The sequence below is a fragment of the Scyliorhinus canicula genome, chromosome 1 (genome assembly GCF_902713615.1).
Source record: "Scyliorhinus canicula chromosome 1, sScyCan1.1, whole genome shotgun sequence".
Taxonomy (NCBI): domain Eukaryota; kingdom Metazoa; phylum Chordata; class Chondrichthyes; order Carcharhiniformes; family Scyliorhinidae; genus Scyliorhinus; species Scyliorhinus canicula.
The window spans coordinates 250,784,398-250,799,739 of record NC_052146.1 but is presented as its reverse complement, the minus strand read 5'-3'; the positions used below and the strand labels follow the sequence as shown (position 1 = coordinate 250,799,739).

The window sequence follows — 15,342 nt, the reverse complement described above, 5'->3', positions numbered from 1 at the left end:
GGCCTGAATAAACAGAGAGTATCATTGCCATTGATGAGGTGTGTCTGGAGAACACATTCTTTGTAGACGTGATCTCCGGCGAAGATAAGGAGACTCGAGGTATATCAAACAGAAGTATATTTGTACCAATCCGCAGCAAGAGTGAATTGAACATAAGAACTAGGAGCAGGAGTAGGCCATCTGGTCCCTCGAGCCTGCTCCGCCATTCAATGAGATCATGGCTGATCTTTTGTGGACTCAGCTCCACTTTCTGGCCTGAACACCATAACCCTTAATCTCTTTATTCTTCAAAAAACTATCTATCTTTACCTTAAAAACATTTAATGAAGGAGCCTCAACTGCTTCACTGGGCAAGGAATTCCATAGATTCACAACCCTTTGGGTGAAGAAGTTCCTTCTAAACTCAGTCCTAAATTTACTTCCCCTTATTTTGAGGCTATGTCCCCTAGTTCTGCTTTCACCCGCCAGTGAAACAACCTGCCCGCATCTATCCTATCTATTTCCTTCATAATTTTAAATGTTTCTATAAGATTCCCCCCCTCATCCTTCTAAATTCCAACGAGTACAGTCCCCGTCTACTCAACCTCTCCTCATAATCCAACCCCTTCAGCTCTGGGATTAACCTAGTGAATCTCCTCTGCACACCCTCCAGTGCCAGTATGTCCTTTCTCAAGTAAGGAGACCAAAACTGAACACAATACTCCAGGTGTGGCCTCACTAACACCGTATACAATTGCAACATAACCTCCCTAGTCTTAAACTCCATCCCTCTAGCAATGAAGGACAAAATTCCATTTGCCGCCTTAATCACCTGTTGCACCTGTAAACCAACTTTCTGTGACTCATGCACTAGCACACCCAGGTCTCTCTGCACAGCGGCATGCTTTAATATTTTATCGTTTAAATAATAATCCCGTTTGCTGTTATTCCTACCAAAATGGATAACCTCACATTTGTCAACATTGTATTCCATCTGCCAGACCCTAGCCCATTCACTTAACCTATCCAAATCCCTCTGCAGACTTCCAGTATCCTCTGCACTTTTCGCTTTACCACTCATCCTAGTGTCATCTGCAAACTTGGACACATTGCCCTTGGTCCCCAACTCCAAATCATCTATGTCAATTGTGGGCCCAACACGGATCCCTGAGGGACACCACTAGCTACTGATTGCCAACCAGAGAAACACTCTTTAATCCCCACTCTTTGCTTTCTATTAATTAACCAATCCTCTATCCATGCTACTACTTTACCCTTAATGCCATGCATCTTTATCTTATGCAGCAACCTTTTGTGTGGCACCTTGTCAAAGGCTTTCTGGAAATCCAGATATACCACATCCATTGGCTCCCCGTTATCTACTGCACTGGTAATGTCCTCAAAAAATTCCACTAAATTAGTTAGGCACGACCTGCCCTTTATGAACCCATGCTGCGTCTGCCCAATGGGACAATTTCTATCCAGATGCCTCGCTATTTCTTCCTTGATGATAGATAAATGGACAGTGCCATAAAAAATAAATGGCACAGCAATGAAAGTCAAGCTTGAGATGCGAGGGTCACCCTCATCAACCTGTCTGATGTAAAAAAAAAGCTTCACATTCAGCCAAAAATAGTTATCGGTACTATTAAGAGATTATAATGGTAACAAAATCTCGTTGTTAGGAGCATGTGAGCTTGATGGCAAAGTCAAAACCAAAACGTACAGGCTGAAATTTTCTGTGGTGGTGGCGGACCACGAGTCCTTGGAGTTGAGGCGTGTGAGGAGCTGCAACTCGTCCGATGAATCTATAGTGCAGACAATGCTGCGACAGGCTCTCATCCCTCAGGAGACTCCATATTGAATTATTGCCTTGAAATTGTCCAAGGTTTTGGTACGTTGTCACACATGTACAAGATTCAGTTGAAGGCAGATGCAAAGCCCGTGATTCATGCGCCGTGACATGTGCCGACTGAGTTAATTTCATGGTCTAATGAAGAAGCGTAATGAGGACCTAAGAATCTACATGGATCCGAAGGATATGAATCTCAATATTAAAAGGGAACACTACCCTATACCGTAAAGGGAAGAGATAACGTGTGAAATGGCAGGATCAACCTGTTTCAGCAAATTGGCCGCGTCACAAAGCTTCTGGCAATTGAAACTAGATAAAGAAAGCACAAAATGTGCACATTCAACACATCCTTCGGAAGGTATTGTTTTTTACGAATGCCATTTGGCATCATCTCGACTAAAGGGATATTTGAAGTAATTGAAGTAATCTCGGGGGTCCGTGTGTATGTGGATGACATTATTTGGGGGTCGACTCGAGAAGAACATGATGAGCGTCTGCTAAGGGTCCTAAAGGGTATCAGAACAAAACGATCAGAAATTAAACATGACAAAATGTCCCGGGGTATATAGTATCACCTTCCTGGGAGACAAGCTGTCCGCACAAGGGGTTCAGCCCGATCAAGACAAGATATACCCTATGGATAAAAAAGGCATTTTAAGAATGCTAGGCATGATAAATTTTGTGGGCAAGCTCATCCCCAACTTGGCAGCCAAAACAGCACATCTGAGAAAGACCATAAAGAAGAATGTAGCATTCCAGTGATCCAGCAAGCACAAACAGGAGTGGCAGGCGCTGCAGGTTTCACTTACCACTGCGCCAGTGCTCACGTTTTTTGACCCAACCAGGAGCACAAAAATCTCAACTGATGCATCACAGGATGGTTTGGGGACATTCCTGCTCCAGCAGGATCTGGAAGGAGACTAGCTACCAGTGGCGTATACATCCAGGATGATGTCCGGCACTGACCAGCGATACGCACAAATTGAAAAAGAGTGCCTTGGGCTTATTAGTGGACTAATGCAGTTCCATGATTGTGTGTATGGGCTTCCAACCTTCATTGTCGAGATTGATAACTGGCCACTGGTCACCATCATAAAAAAAAATCTTAGTGAGATTTCGCCAAGACTGAAATAATTGTTTCTTAAGTTGCATCGGTACGATTTTGAATTGGTGTATACGCTGGGTCAACATCTTATCGTGGCTGACACGCTTTCCAGAGCTACTGAGGAACCATTCCAGTTGGATGAGGATGTACAGGTGCATGTAAACATGGTGACAGAGACTCTGACAACAAGTCAAAGTCATTAGAGAAGAAACTAAGAAGGATCAGTGTTGCAGAAAGTGATAAAACACATCCATGAGGAATGGCCCAAAGGATCATGCTCGAGTTTCTATAACATTCGAGCAGAATTAAGTGACGTTCATGGATTTCTGTGGCAAAATCAGCGGCTCATGATTCCACAGAAAGTGATCAGCGATCCTCGTCAATTTGCATGAAGGGCACTTGAGGATAGAAAAGTTCAAGAGAACCAGGGAGGCAGTCTATTGGTCTGGGATCAACCGGGACATTGAGCAGATGGTGGAGAACTATGAAACATGCCAAATATTTCACGCTAGCAGAGCAAGGAATCTATGCAGATAGGCAAGACACTTACTACACTGTGGCAGTAGGTTGGCATGGACCGTTTCCATTTCAATGGAAAGGAGAACCTTCTGGTCATAGACTATTTATCGAACTACCAAGAGATAGTGCAGTTGTCGAGTTCAACGGCAAGATGTGTGATTTTTTAAAATGGCAAAGAAATCTTTGTGCCACATGGCATTCCAGATGTGGTCATGAGCGATAATGGTCCTTGCTTTGACTGTTATGAATGGACGGAATTTGCACGGCAACATGATTTAGAGCATGTAACTTCCAGCCCACATTACCCTCAATTGAATGGCAAGGCTGAAAAGGGAGTGCTTATTGTCAAACAACTCTTAAAGAAAGCACTCGACAGTCGTGAGGATACATATCTTGCACTCCTCAACTATCGGTCGGCACAGCTAGTAAATGGCCTCTCGCCTGCTCAAGTGTTAATGAATAGGCAACTACGCACAAATCTACCTCGTTTTCCTACTGAGCCCGTGAACTACTCGGTAGCGAGACAATTGATCTCTCAGAAAAAGAGGCAGAAGGGGTTCTATTATAAGCCTGCCAAGAGGCTTCAACTTCTAGAGCTGGAGAATACGGTGAGAGTAGAAACTATAAAGGTAATGGATGGTCTAAACAGGCAAAGGTATTGCAACCAGCATGTCCAAACCCGCATATAGTTATGACGGATGAAGGTGGTGTTTTGAGACGGAATCAAAGAGCTTTTCTCAAAGTACGGCAACCATTTGTGATGCAGCCATCAGAGCAAGATTACAACAATCCTAAAACATCTCAAGAAAACATGGAATCAACACAACAAGAGGATGATACATCAACACATGAACAACATCAAAATCAAACATCAAATATTCAAGAGCATGAAGAGCCTGTGTCAGTTCAGTAAACATTAAGATGATCCACAAGAATAAGGTGCAAGCCAGAAAGACTGAACTTTGTAACAGACTGTAAAACAACAGATATCTGAACATGTATATAGTTATGCATGTCATGTTGAAATGTAAAAAAGTAATTTAATGTTTTTAAATAATTTTCTTTTACAAAGGAAAGGGGATGTGATGATATGCATAATGTAAGTTTGTACATAATATTGTGTACGACCCCTGACCACTAGGTGGCATTGTAAACCCATCACGTCACCATGTGATTTGGGAGTTGACCCTGCTGAGAGATAGACATATTTGCAGTAGTTCCACAAGAGTTGTTTAGTGTTAGTTGTTAGTTTATTTATCTTAGTTATCTTAGCAGGCAGCTTGTTCTTTTGATAAATTATTTTAATCTACATGTTTTGTAGTTCATCATTCTACAGAACATGACAGGGACAGGACATAATACATTAAACATTGGAAGCCAGTGGATGAAGAATGTGATGGGTGTAAAGATGTGAAGCATCCGGAGTTAAAAAATTATTTTTTCTTTTAAAAAAAAATTGACGGTACCCAATTCTTTTTTTCCCAATTAAGGCGCAATTTAGTGTGGCCAATCCACCTACCCTGCATATTTAATCATAGAATTTACAGTACAGAAGGAGGCCATTCGGCCCATCAAGTCTTCACTGGCTCTTGGAAAGAGCACCCCACCCAGGCCCACATCTCCACCCCATCCCCATAACCCAGCAACCCCACCCAATACTAAGGGCAATTTTGGACACTTAGGGCAATTTAGCATGGCCAATCTACCTAACCTGCACATCTTTGGACTGTGGGAGGAAACCGGAGCACCCGGAGGAAATCCACGCACACACGGGGAGAACGTGCAGACTCCACACAGACAGTGACCCAAGCCGGGAATCGAACCTGGGACCCTGGAGCTATGAAGCATTTGTGCTAACCACTATGCTATTGTGCTGTCCCATAGAATTTACAGTGCAGAAGGAGGCCATTTGGCCCATCGAGTCTGCACCGGCTCTTGGAAAGAGCAACCTACTTAAGTCCACACCTGCACCCTATCCCCATAACCCAGTAACCCCACCTAACCTTTTTTGGACACTAAGGGCAATTTATGTTGGCCAGTCCACCTAACGTGCACATCTTTGGACTGTGGGAGGAAACCGGAGCACCCAGAGGAAACCCACGCAGACACGGGGAGAACGTGCAGACTCCGCACAGACAGTGACGAAGCGGGGAATCGAACCTGGGACCCTGGAGCTGTGAAGCAAATGTGCTAACCACTGTGCTACCGTGCTGGCCCAAGAAAGTACAACTACTCTTCAGGAAACTAAGGAAATTCGGCATGTCCACATTAACTCTTATCAACTTTTACAGATAATAATAATCGCTATTGTCACAAGTAGGCTTCAATGAAGTAACCGTGAAAAGCCCCTGGTCGCCACATTCCGGCGCCTGTTCGGGAGGCCCGTAGGGGAATTGAACCTGCGGTGCTGCCTTGTTCTGCATTACAAGCCAGCTGTTTAGCCCACTGTGATAAACCAGCCTTGCATATCTTTAGGTTGTGGGAGTGAGACCCACACAGACACGGGGAGAATGTGCAACTCCACCTGGACAGTGACCCGTGGCTGAGATCAAACCTCAGCCCGTGAGGCAGCAGTGCTAACCACTGTCACCTTGCCGCCTGGAATTAATAAATTATGGGCGACATGGACCAGCTGGGCCATTGGGCCTGTTTTCATGCTGTAAACATCTATAACTCTAAACATTGGAATCAAATGGATGAAGAATTTGATGGATGTAAAGATGGGAAAGCATCTGGGGCGAAATTCTCCGCCCCCCGCGACGGGTGGGAGAATAGCGGGAGGGCCTTCCCGACATTTTTGCCGCCCTCCCGCTATTCTCCCCCCCCCCCCCCCCCGCCGAAGTCCCGACCCGAATCGCTGCCGCCGTTTTTTTACGGCCGGCAGCGATTCTCAGCTGTTAGATGGGCCGAAGTCCCAGCCCTTTCCGCCGTTTTTACGAACGGCAAACACCTGGTCTTGCCGTTCGTAAAACCGGCGTCACAAACTCGCTATTAATAACCATGGCACCATGGGCCCGCGATCGGTGGGCACCGATCGCGGGCAGCGGGCCCGATGCCCGCGCACTACTTGTCCTTCTGCCGCCCCGCAGTATCCATTCGCGGGGCGGCTGAGGGGCAACCCGGCCCGCGCATGCGCGGGTTTCGCGCAAAAACGCGATGACGTCACCCGCGCATGCGCGGGTTGGAGTCTTCCAAACTGCGCATGCGCGGCTGACGTCATATGACGCGTCAGCCGGCGCTAACTCCGGCAAGCGGGCTTAACGATTTTCGTTAAGCCCGTCTTGCCGGAGCCTACGGCGTCGGGCTGCTAGCCCCGACCGGGGACCAGAATCGGTCCCCGGTCGGGAAGGGGCGCGCTGCCGTAAAACCCGCCCGGGTTTTACGGCAGCTTTACGATTTCTCCCGTTTTGGGAGAATCGCGCCCCTGGAGTTTGGGTTTCATAAAGTGAGGGTCTGTACTTTCTCTGAGTCAGACCAACTCCAGTACCCTTTAAAATGGTAGACTGGACCCGATTACAGGATTCCCGCTCCTGGCAATTTTCACCAGCATGGGGTAAGTGTGTGGGTAGTGAATCTGCATCCTGCACTCTCAATGTGGCTGATTTCATTTTGGGGTGGCATCATATACCACCACCAAATATTTTCATGGAGCCCGGTCAACCTCTGGAGAACTTGTGGTTGACGGCTCCTCAGAGGAGTCGTGAACTGTGGTCTGGATTCAGCCGCGTTTTGACAGGTAAGTTTTAAAAGTCTTACCCACATACCCTCATGTGTTCAATGCTCCAGTAATACGTCTTCCATTATCCCTATGGCCGTTCCATGATCTCCCTGCATCTCATGCCAATTCACCCAGTATACACACACTTTGTACAGATCCAATGAACCATAAAACAACAATGGCATGTTTTTGAAATACTCATGAAGAAAACACCCAGAAAATCTTGTTTCATAAGAACATAAGAAATAGGAGCAGGAGTAGGCCATCTGGCCCCTCGAGCCTGCTCCGCCATTCAATGAGATCATGGCTGATCTTTTGTGGACTCAGCTCCACTTTCCGGCCCGAACACCATAACCCTTAATCCCTTTATTCTTCAAAAAACTATCTATCTTTACCTTAAAAACATGTAATGAAGGAGCCTCAATTGCTTCACTGGGCAAGGAATTCCATAGATTCACAACCCTTTGGGTGAAGAAGTTCCTCCTAAACTCAGTCCTAAATCTACTTCCCCTTATTTTGAGGCTATGTCCCCTAGTTCTGCTGTCACCCGCATGTGGAAACAACCTAGCCCGCATCTGTAAGAGACTGCAGCTCTTACAAATATATACTCCCATAAACAGAACTGGACCAGCTATATAAATACTGTGGTTACGAGAGTAGATCAAGGGATAGGATAGGAATCCTGTGACAAGCAACTTATCTGACTCCCAAGCCTGTACACATTCTACAAGGCACCACGTCAGGAGCGTAATAGAATACTCTACACTTGCCTGGGTTGTTGCAACTCCAACAATACTCAAGAAGCCCGACACCATCCAAGCAGCCCACTTGATTGGCATCACATCCAAACATTCACTCCCTCCATCATGGACTCACAATTAGCAGTGGTGTCTACCACCTACTGCAGTAACTCACACGGCCCTTTAGTCAGAACTTTCCAAACCTGAGACTTCTACCACCTGGAAGGACAAGGGAAGCCGACATGTGGGAATGTCACCTTCAAGTTCCCCTCCGAGCCACTTCCATCCTCACTTGGAAATATATTGCTGTTTCTTCATCTTTGGAGGATCCAAATCCTGGAACTCTCCTTTAACGGTACTGTGGGTGTACCTACACCATATGGACTGCAGTGGCTCCAGAAGGCAGCTCACCATCACTTTCTCGAGGGCAATTAGAGATGTGCAATGAACACTGGCCTAGCCCCCTACATCCCATGAATGAAATTTTTAAAAATTCAATCAGACAGACAACTTCATTTCACACCACCTAATCTTGTCCATATACAGACATTGAATAGCCACATTAAAGAAATACCAGCGGTAACACTCTCCTTCAACCTATGTGAATAGAACCCTGCTGAGCGGATTTCATTTGTGAGTCTTGGAGCCCAGGCAGTTATTCATAATGAGACCATCTGATAACTACGGTATGTCAAGTGGGCAGACATTTGTTTCTCCAGCTGGCCTCATTATTTTCAAAACAATTATTACTATCTAAAATTTTCTAATGTGATTAAGTAGTATTAAAGAGCTATCCGAGTTTTACATCTTTACATATCAGCAATATGTATGATATTTTAACCTTGCCTATCAAGGTACTTGATTTCTCCATCGTTTCCAAATTATCAGACAGCTTAATCAGACTCCCGGCACTGCATGAGCAGAAATGTGCTCCATTTAAATATCAAGTAGACTGAAACCATTGTCTTCAGCCCCACTTCAAACTTGTTTGTTAGATTCCAACGCCATTCCGCTCCTTGGCAACAGTCAAGAGATTAAACCAGTCATAATCTTGATGTCATATTTGACCCTAAGATGAACTTCCCGACCCTATTTCCAACCCTGTGGCATTGTCCGATTTTATCATTGCCTCAGCTCATCTGTTGCTGAAACCCTCCTTCATCACTTTGGACAATGTACACTAGGCTGGTCTCCCACATTCTATCCTCCATAAACAGGTTATTCTGCCTGTATCCTAACTCACACCAAGTGTCATTCACCTATCACCCGTGTGCTCTCTGACCTACATTGGCCCTTGGTTAAGCAATGGTGCGCTTTTAAAAATTCTAATTTCTTATTTTCAAACATTTCCATGGCCTCCCTTCTCCCTTTCTCTGTAATTTTCAGTCCCAAAGCCCTCTATGATATCTGTGTTTATCTAATTTTAGCCTGTTGAGCATCCCAGAATTTAATCTCGCCACTATTTGTGGCTGTGCCTTCAGTTTCCATAGCCCTTTGGAATTGAGCATTTGGATTCCCTCCCTACACCTGCCACTTACCTTGTGTTTCTCCTTTAAGACAGTCTTTACATCCTTCTGCTTTGACAAGCTTTCAGTCACCTGATCTAATACCAGCTTATGTTGCTCAGCACGCATTTTGTTTCATAATGCTCCTGTGAAGTGCCTCAGAAATTTTTATGCTGTTAAAGATGCTATATAAATAAATATAACCTACAACTTATGTGCAAGTACTATAGTAAATTTACTGTTCTGGCAAGCTACTTATTTAAGTTGCTGCAGTTTATCCAAAATAAATCTCCAGGGGTTGGAATATTAATGAGGTTAACTAGTTTAACTAGTTTACTAGTTTTTTCATATTTACAAAATGTTCCCTCCCATTTGTTCTCCTGCAACAATTGCCGCCTTCATCCAAGAGGCGATCTGTCCCCAGACACTAATTGGGACATGAATGAAATGAAAATCGCTTATTGTCACGAGTAGGCTTCAATGAAGTTACTGTGAAAAGCCCCTAGTCGCCACATTCCGGCGCCTGTCCGGGGAGGCTGGTACGGGAATCAAACCGTGCTGCTGGCCTGCTTGGTCTGCTTTAAAAGCCAGTGATTTAGCCTTGTGAGCTAAACCAGCCCCTAGCTAAACCAGCCCCTTCTATATTCTATAACATTCTATAACTGCTTATTTTAAGAGGTATATGTAACTAGTCCAAGGCAGTTGCATGTTCTCCTTCTCCCTTTCTGTGGGAAGTGGAACATTCTTGGCTTCCATTTACCCATTGCAATATACCTGAAATCACACGTGATGTACCTTAACCAATTCTCTGCTGCAACAAATTGGTGCATTCTCAACTATGGCCTTTAAGACAGTAAGTGAAAATAAGGATCTCTATGAAAAAAAAGCACATAACATTGTTGTGTAATTATGGTGTAGAACACTGCAATTTAGTTTTTCTCATTTGTAATCTCTTTCCATTAGGGGCAGTACATAGAAAATGGGAGGATTTAACTTCATTGTACAAGAGCAACCAAGATACTAGTGAATCAAAAGAAACTTCAAATGGAAAACAGAAGGAAGCTTTTGATTTTTCTGTGATGTCGTACAATATTCTGGCACAGGATTTGTTGGAGGACAATGGTTACTTGTACAAACATTGCAGTCAGCCCTTGTTGCAGTGGGGATTCCGATTTCCCAACATCCTTAAGGAACTGAAACAGTTGGATGCAGATGTAAGTAGTTCAATTAAGCGCATACCTGTACATCTTCCCAAAGATTTAATGCATAAATGCATTTCATGGTGATGTACCGTACAAACCTGGAAATTCTTAAAGCTAATCCCTACTAGGGCTTCGGGAAGGATAGAAACAGAATTTGCCTTTGTATCCCTGGCCTCGAAAAGAATCATCCAGGGTTCTTGCTATTTCTGTTCACTCACCCACACAGAAAAGGCACGTATTTGTGGCCATCAGGTAAGGACACAGGGTTGGACTTGGCTTTTGATCATCACTGCCAAATGCCAGGTGTTGGAATATTCCTTTAGAGAGTAAGAGCAGAAGGCAAATCAAATTGTGACTTATGCTAGTGTTGTAGAACAGCTGGAAGCAGTTTAATGACGTAATCACGGCAGGAAAGTGGAATGAGTACCAAGATGGGATCAGCCATAGAACAGAGAACGATACAGCGCAGTACAGGCCCTTCGGCCCTCGATGTTGCACCGACATGGAAAAAACTAAAGGCCATCTAACCTACACTATGCCCTTATCATCCATATGCTTATCCAATAAACTTTTAAATGCCCTCAATGTTGGCGAGTTCACTACTGTTGCAGGTAGGGCATTCCACGGCCTCACCACTCTTTGCGTAAAAAACCCACCTCTGACCTCTGTCCTATATCTATTACCCCTCAATTTAAGGCTATGTCCCCTCATGCTAGCCACCTCCATCCGCGGGAGAAGGCTCTCGCTGTCCACCCTATCTAACCCTCTGATCATTTTGTATGCCTCTATTAAGTCACCTCTTAACCTTCTTCTCTCTAACGAAAACAACCTCAAGTCCATCAGCCTTTCCTCATAAGATTTTCCCTCCATACCAGGCAACATCCTGGTAAATCTCCTCTGCACCCGTTCCAAAGCTTCCACGTCCTTCCTATAATGAGGCGACCAGAACTGTACGCAATACTCCAAATGCGGCCGTACTAGAGTTTTGTACAACTGCAACATGACCTCATGGCTCCGGAACTCAATCCCTCTACCAATAAAGGCCAACACACCATAGGCCTTCTTCACAACCCTATCAACCTGGGTGGCAGCATGAGGGCAACCATGAGGGCAGCATGGCACCTACTCCTGTCCTATTTCTTATGTTGTTACTACAGTTTCCTCCTTGCAATAGGAAAAGTTAAATAAATAGATCAAATGTGAATTTTACATTTTTTTAATGTAAGACACATGCTAATTAAAAATGGGAGGAGCTAACAAACAAATGGATCTGAAATGTAAAAATTAATAATTTAGTTTGTCTACACTGTTTTCACAAAGAAGCAAAAATAATCAATTATTGTAGCAGAATGTTTTATATCTTAGCATTTGTAAAGACAAATTGATATATTAGTATTTTGCGTACACTCTTCTTAGAACTGGAAACTTAGCAAATTAGATCCTTTTCATAAGACTATATAAGAATAGGGAAGTGGGCAGCACAGTGGTTAGCACTGCTGCCTCACTGTTGTGTGGAGTTTGCACTTTCTCCCGGTGTCTGCGTGGGTTTCCTCCAGGTGCTCTAGTTTCCTCCCACAGTCCAAAGATGTGCAGGTTAGGTGCAGATTGGACTGGCTAAATTGTCCCTAGGTGTCCAAAAAGGTTAGGTAGGGTTACTGGGTTACAGGGATAGGGTAGAGGCATGGACATAAGTAGGGTGCTCTTTCCAGGGGCTGGTGCAAACTTGTTGGGTCGAATGGCCTCCTGCACTGTCGGGATTCTATTCTATGACAAGCCACGTATGCTAACTTAGACTCATAGAATGATACATCACAAAAGGAAGCCAGTTGGTCCACCGTATTTGCACTGACTCTTTCAAAGAGCTATTCAGTTAGCCTCACTCCTTTGTTCTTTTTCCTGCACAAATTTTTCAATTTATCCAATTTCCTTTCACAATTTGTTATTTAATCTGCTTCCGCCATCCTTTCAGACTGCATTCCAATTTTCAATGTTACCGTAAACCTGCACCTACTGACTGTAGCATGGTGGCACAGTGGTAGGCACTGCTGCCTCACGCCACCGAGGACCCCAATTCGATCTCGGCCCCGGATCACTGTCGGTGTGGAGTTTGCACTTTCTCCCGTCTGTGTGGGTCTCACCCGCACAACCCAATGATGTGCAGGATTGGCCGTACTAAAATTACCCCTTAATTGGAAAACATTTAAAAAACTGTACCCACAGGCTATTGACCCTGCTCCCACTGGAAACATTTTCACCTTATTTCCTGTGTTCAAAGCCTTTGATTTTAAACAGCTGTATCAAATCTCCACTTCTCTGCTCTCTGACGTAGCAGAGCCTCCGTTTTCTAGTCTCCACTTCATTGAATTCTTTCATCCGTGGTGCCAATCTAGTAATACTACACCCTCTCAGATTTAACATGTATCCTGAAGTTTGGCACCCAGAATTGGGTGTGATATGGGTAAATATGCTGGGGGCACGTTGTGATGAAGCCAAATGTGCGCAGGGAACCTGCAAGAGATTGCACTGCGGCTGTCGGTGGGGCCATTGAACTTGCACTTGATTTCCAGGTTTCTCAATCGATTAGCATGAGCAGGTGTGAAAAATTAGTTGGATTAACAACTATTTAAAGAGACGCTGCAGAGATAACAATTGATGGATTTGTGAGGTGGGGGAGCAGAGGAAGTAAGTGTCATTCTGGAGTCACAACATGGCAGGCCTTTGCTTAACATCACCGATGCCTCTGGATCTGATGTTGCAGTCCAAGGGCCTGCAGGGAGACAGACCTTGCTGCCAATCGAAGATACAACTTGCTACTAAGAGCAAGAAGACAAGTCAGAAAGTGAGCTGCAAGAATGTAGTGCCATGGTTCTGGAGTCTGTGCCAGAAGCAGGTTAATTACCTAATCAGGCCAGAAAAGGTGAGTAAAGTGGCACATTCAACTGTACCCTGCCATATATATCCCACCAATGCTCTCGCTCTGACTACTCCAGCACATCACTTCTCACACCAACTCACCATACAGGTGCACTTATCCCTCTGTACACATCTCATCTCCCTACCTGTACATTCACCACTGCCACATCTTCATTTTAATATCATTCCGGTCCCTCATTGCTATCTGCAACAAATGCTCTCCATACATCCATTCAACAAGTGCCATCACTCTTATCTCTATGACTCTCTGTTCGTCCTTGCAGAGAGCACCAAACACAAGGAAGAAGCAGAGAAATGGAAAAAGTCCTCCAGCAATCTTGATACTTACATTTGCAGAGGAGCAGCTGCTGGAGATCAGTGGGTCTAAGTGTGACTGGCCATCAAAGATGAAAGCCACCCAGCTAGCTGGTGATGGAATTAAGTATCAGATACCCACATGGTATACAACACTCGCTTATGTTGTTGACATGATGATTACCAGTGAAACATGAACATGTGCATAATGTTCACTTAAAACATTCTGATCTTGGCAGTTCTACGTCTAAGCCATCAGGCATCCTGCAGGAGGTGGTTCAGAAAGGCGTTGTTACCTTCTCAGAGGAGGGAATATGCCCGAGCATGCACCATCCCCGTTATTGTGGAGACCATACACTAGTTCAGATACTTGTACTTCGTTAAAATAGTAAGGAAGATGGTTGGGTTTGGTGCCTCACTCTTTGCTGGCGAGCAAAGAGCAGATAATGGAGATGGGAAAAGTAATGGAGAGCCTATGTAAGAGACCACAGGACACTCTAAGCTCTGTTCAGCTAGATGAAGTTGCTACACCTAGGGATGTTAAAGAGAATATTTTTGAAGCAGCAGTAAGGAATTTGTGAGGTACTGGCGTACTTGCAAAGAGATGGAGGAATCTATCTCCAGCATGAGTGGTATGATCTGTGGTTACAGGCCTTTGTGATGATGCTTTCAAACAAAGAGTGGCCATCTGCATGGAGCATCAAACAAGTGCATACTGGCCCTGACTCTGGATGCCAATTTAAATAGGATTAATGAAGCCCGAGTACCTCATTTAAATGCAGCAAAGCACTCTCCAGCTCATAGCTATTATGGAAGTGCATGTGAGCCATGAGAGGGAAGATGATGAAAGGGGTCATGGATGTAGGGAGTTTGCTAAAACTGTTGCCATTTCTTACCTCTTGTTTCCCAGGACTCAATCCCAGTCAGGACCCAGTATGCTGCTTTGTGCCTGATGGCCGCATCTGCTCCTGAATATGATTTTAACATCCAATTTTCCAGATGGATGCACTGAGGCAACCTAACTGAAGCTTGTCGTATGGGAATCCTGGGCAGCAATATGCACCGCTTTTGGTGCAATGGCCGTATCACCTTCATCCTCCTATGAAGGGGTTGTGCACTCTGCAACTTTCTTCTCCTGAAGGTTCAATTCTCATTGCTGTGCAATGTGTGAAGTATATGACACTACAATCTGGAGACCCTGACATTGAAGGACACCTCTGGATTTGTCAAGGCATCTGATTTGGCAGTTGTTTGTTCAGTGGTGTATCTTGACATATGGTTTTGTTTGTAGCATTCTTTGACCTCATTGCTTATCGTCCTCAAGAATGCCATCAGCCATGTTTTCAAGTGATTAGTCCCTGTCTCCAAACACCCAGCCACTATGTGTGTTTTGAAGTGCGAAGTTGGGTGGACTGGCACCGGACAAATGCTTCATGGCAACTCCTGTGACTATTTCATAAACATCGTTTTGTGATTGCAGACCAGCTGTAC

General features: G+C 44.7%; 1 protein-coding gene across 9 annotated transcripts in view; it reads left to right on the top strand.

Moving 5' to 3' along the window:
- Window positions 1–15,342, top strand: part of angel2 (angel homolog 2 (Drosophila)) — a 97,478-nt gene that overhangs the window by 11,628 nt on the left and 70,508 nt on the right. For all 9 annotated transcript variants that reach the window (XM_038811364.1, XM_038811354.1, XM_038811306.1 and 6 more), the window contains one exon: window positions 10,385–10,635. In XM_038811364.1, coding sequence (XP_038667292.1) covers window positions 10,501–10,635 — 135 coding nt within the window. In that variant the 5' untranslated portion in view covers window positions 10,385–10,500. The remainder of the gene's footprint in view (window positions 1–10,384; window positions 10,636–15,342) is intronic.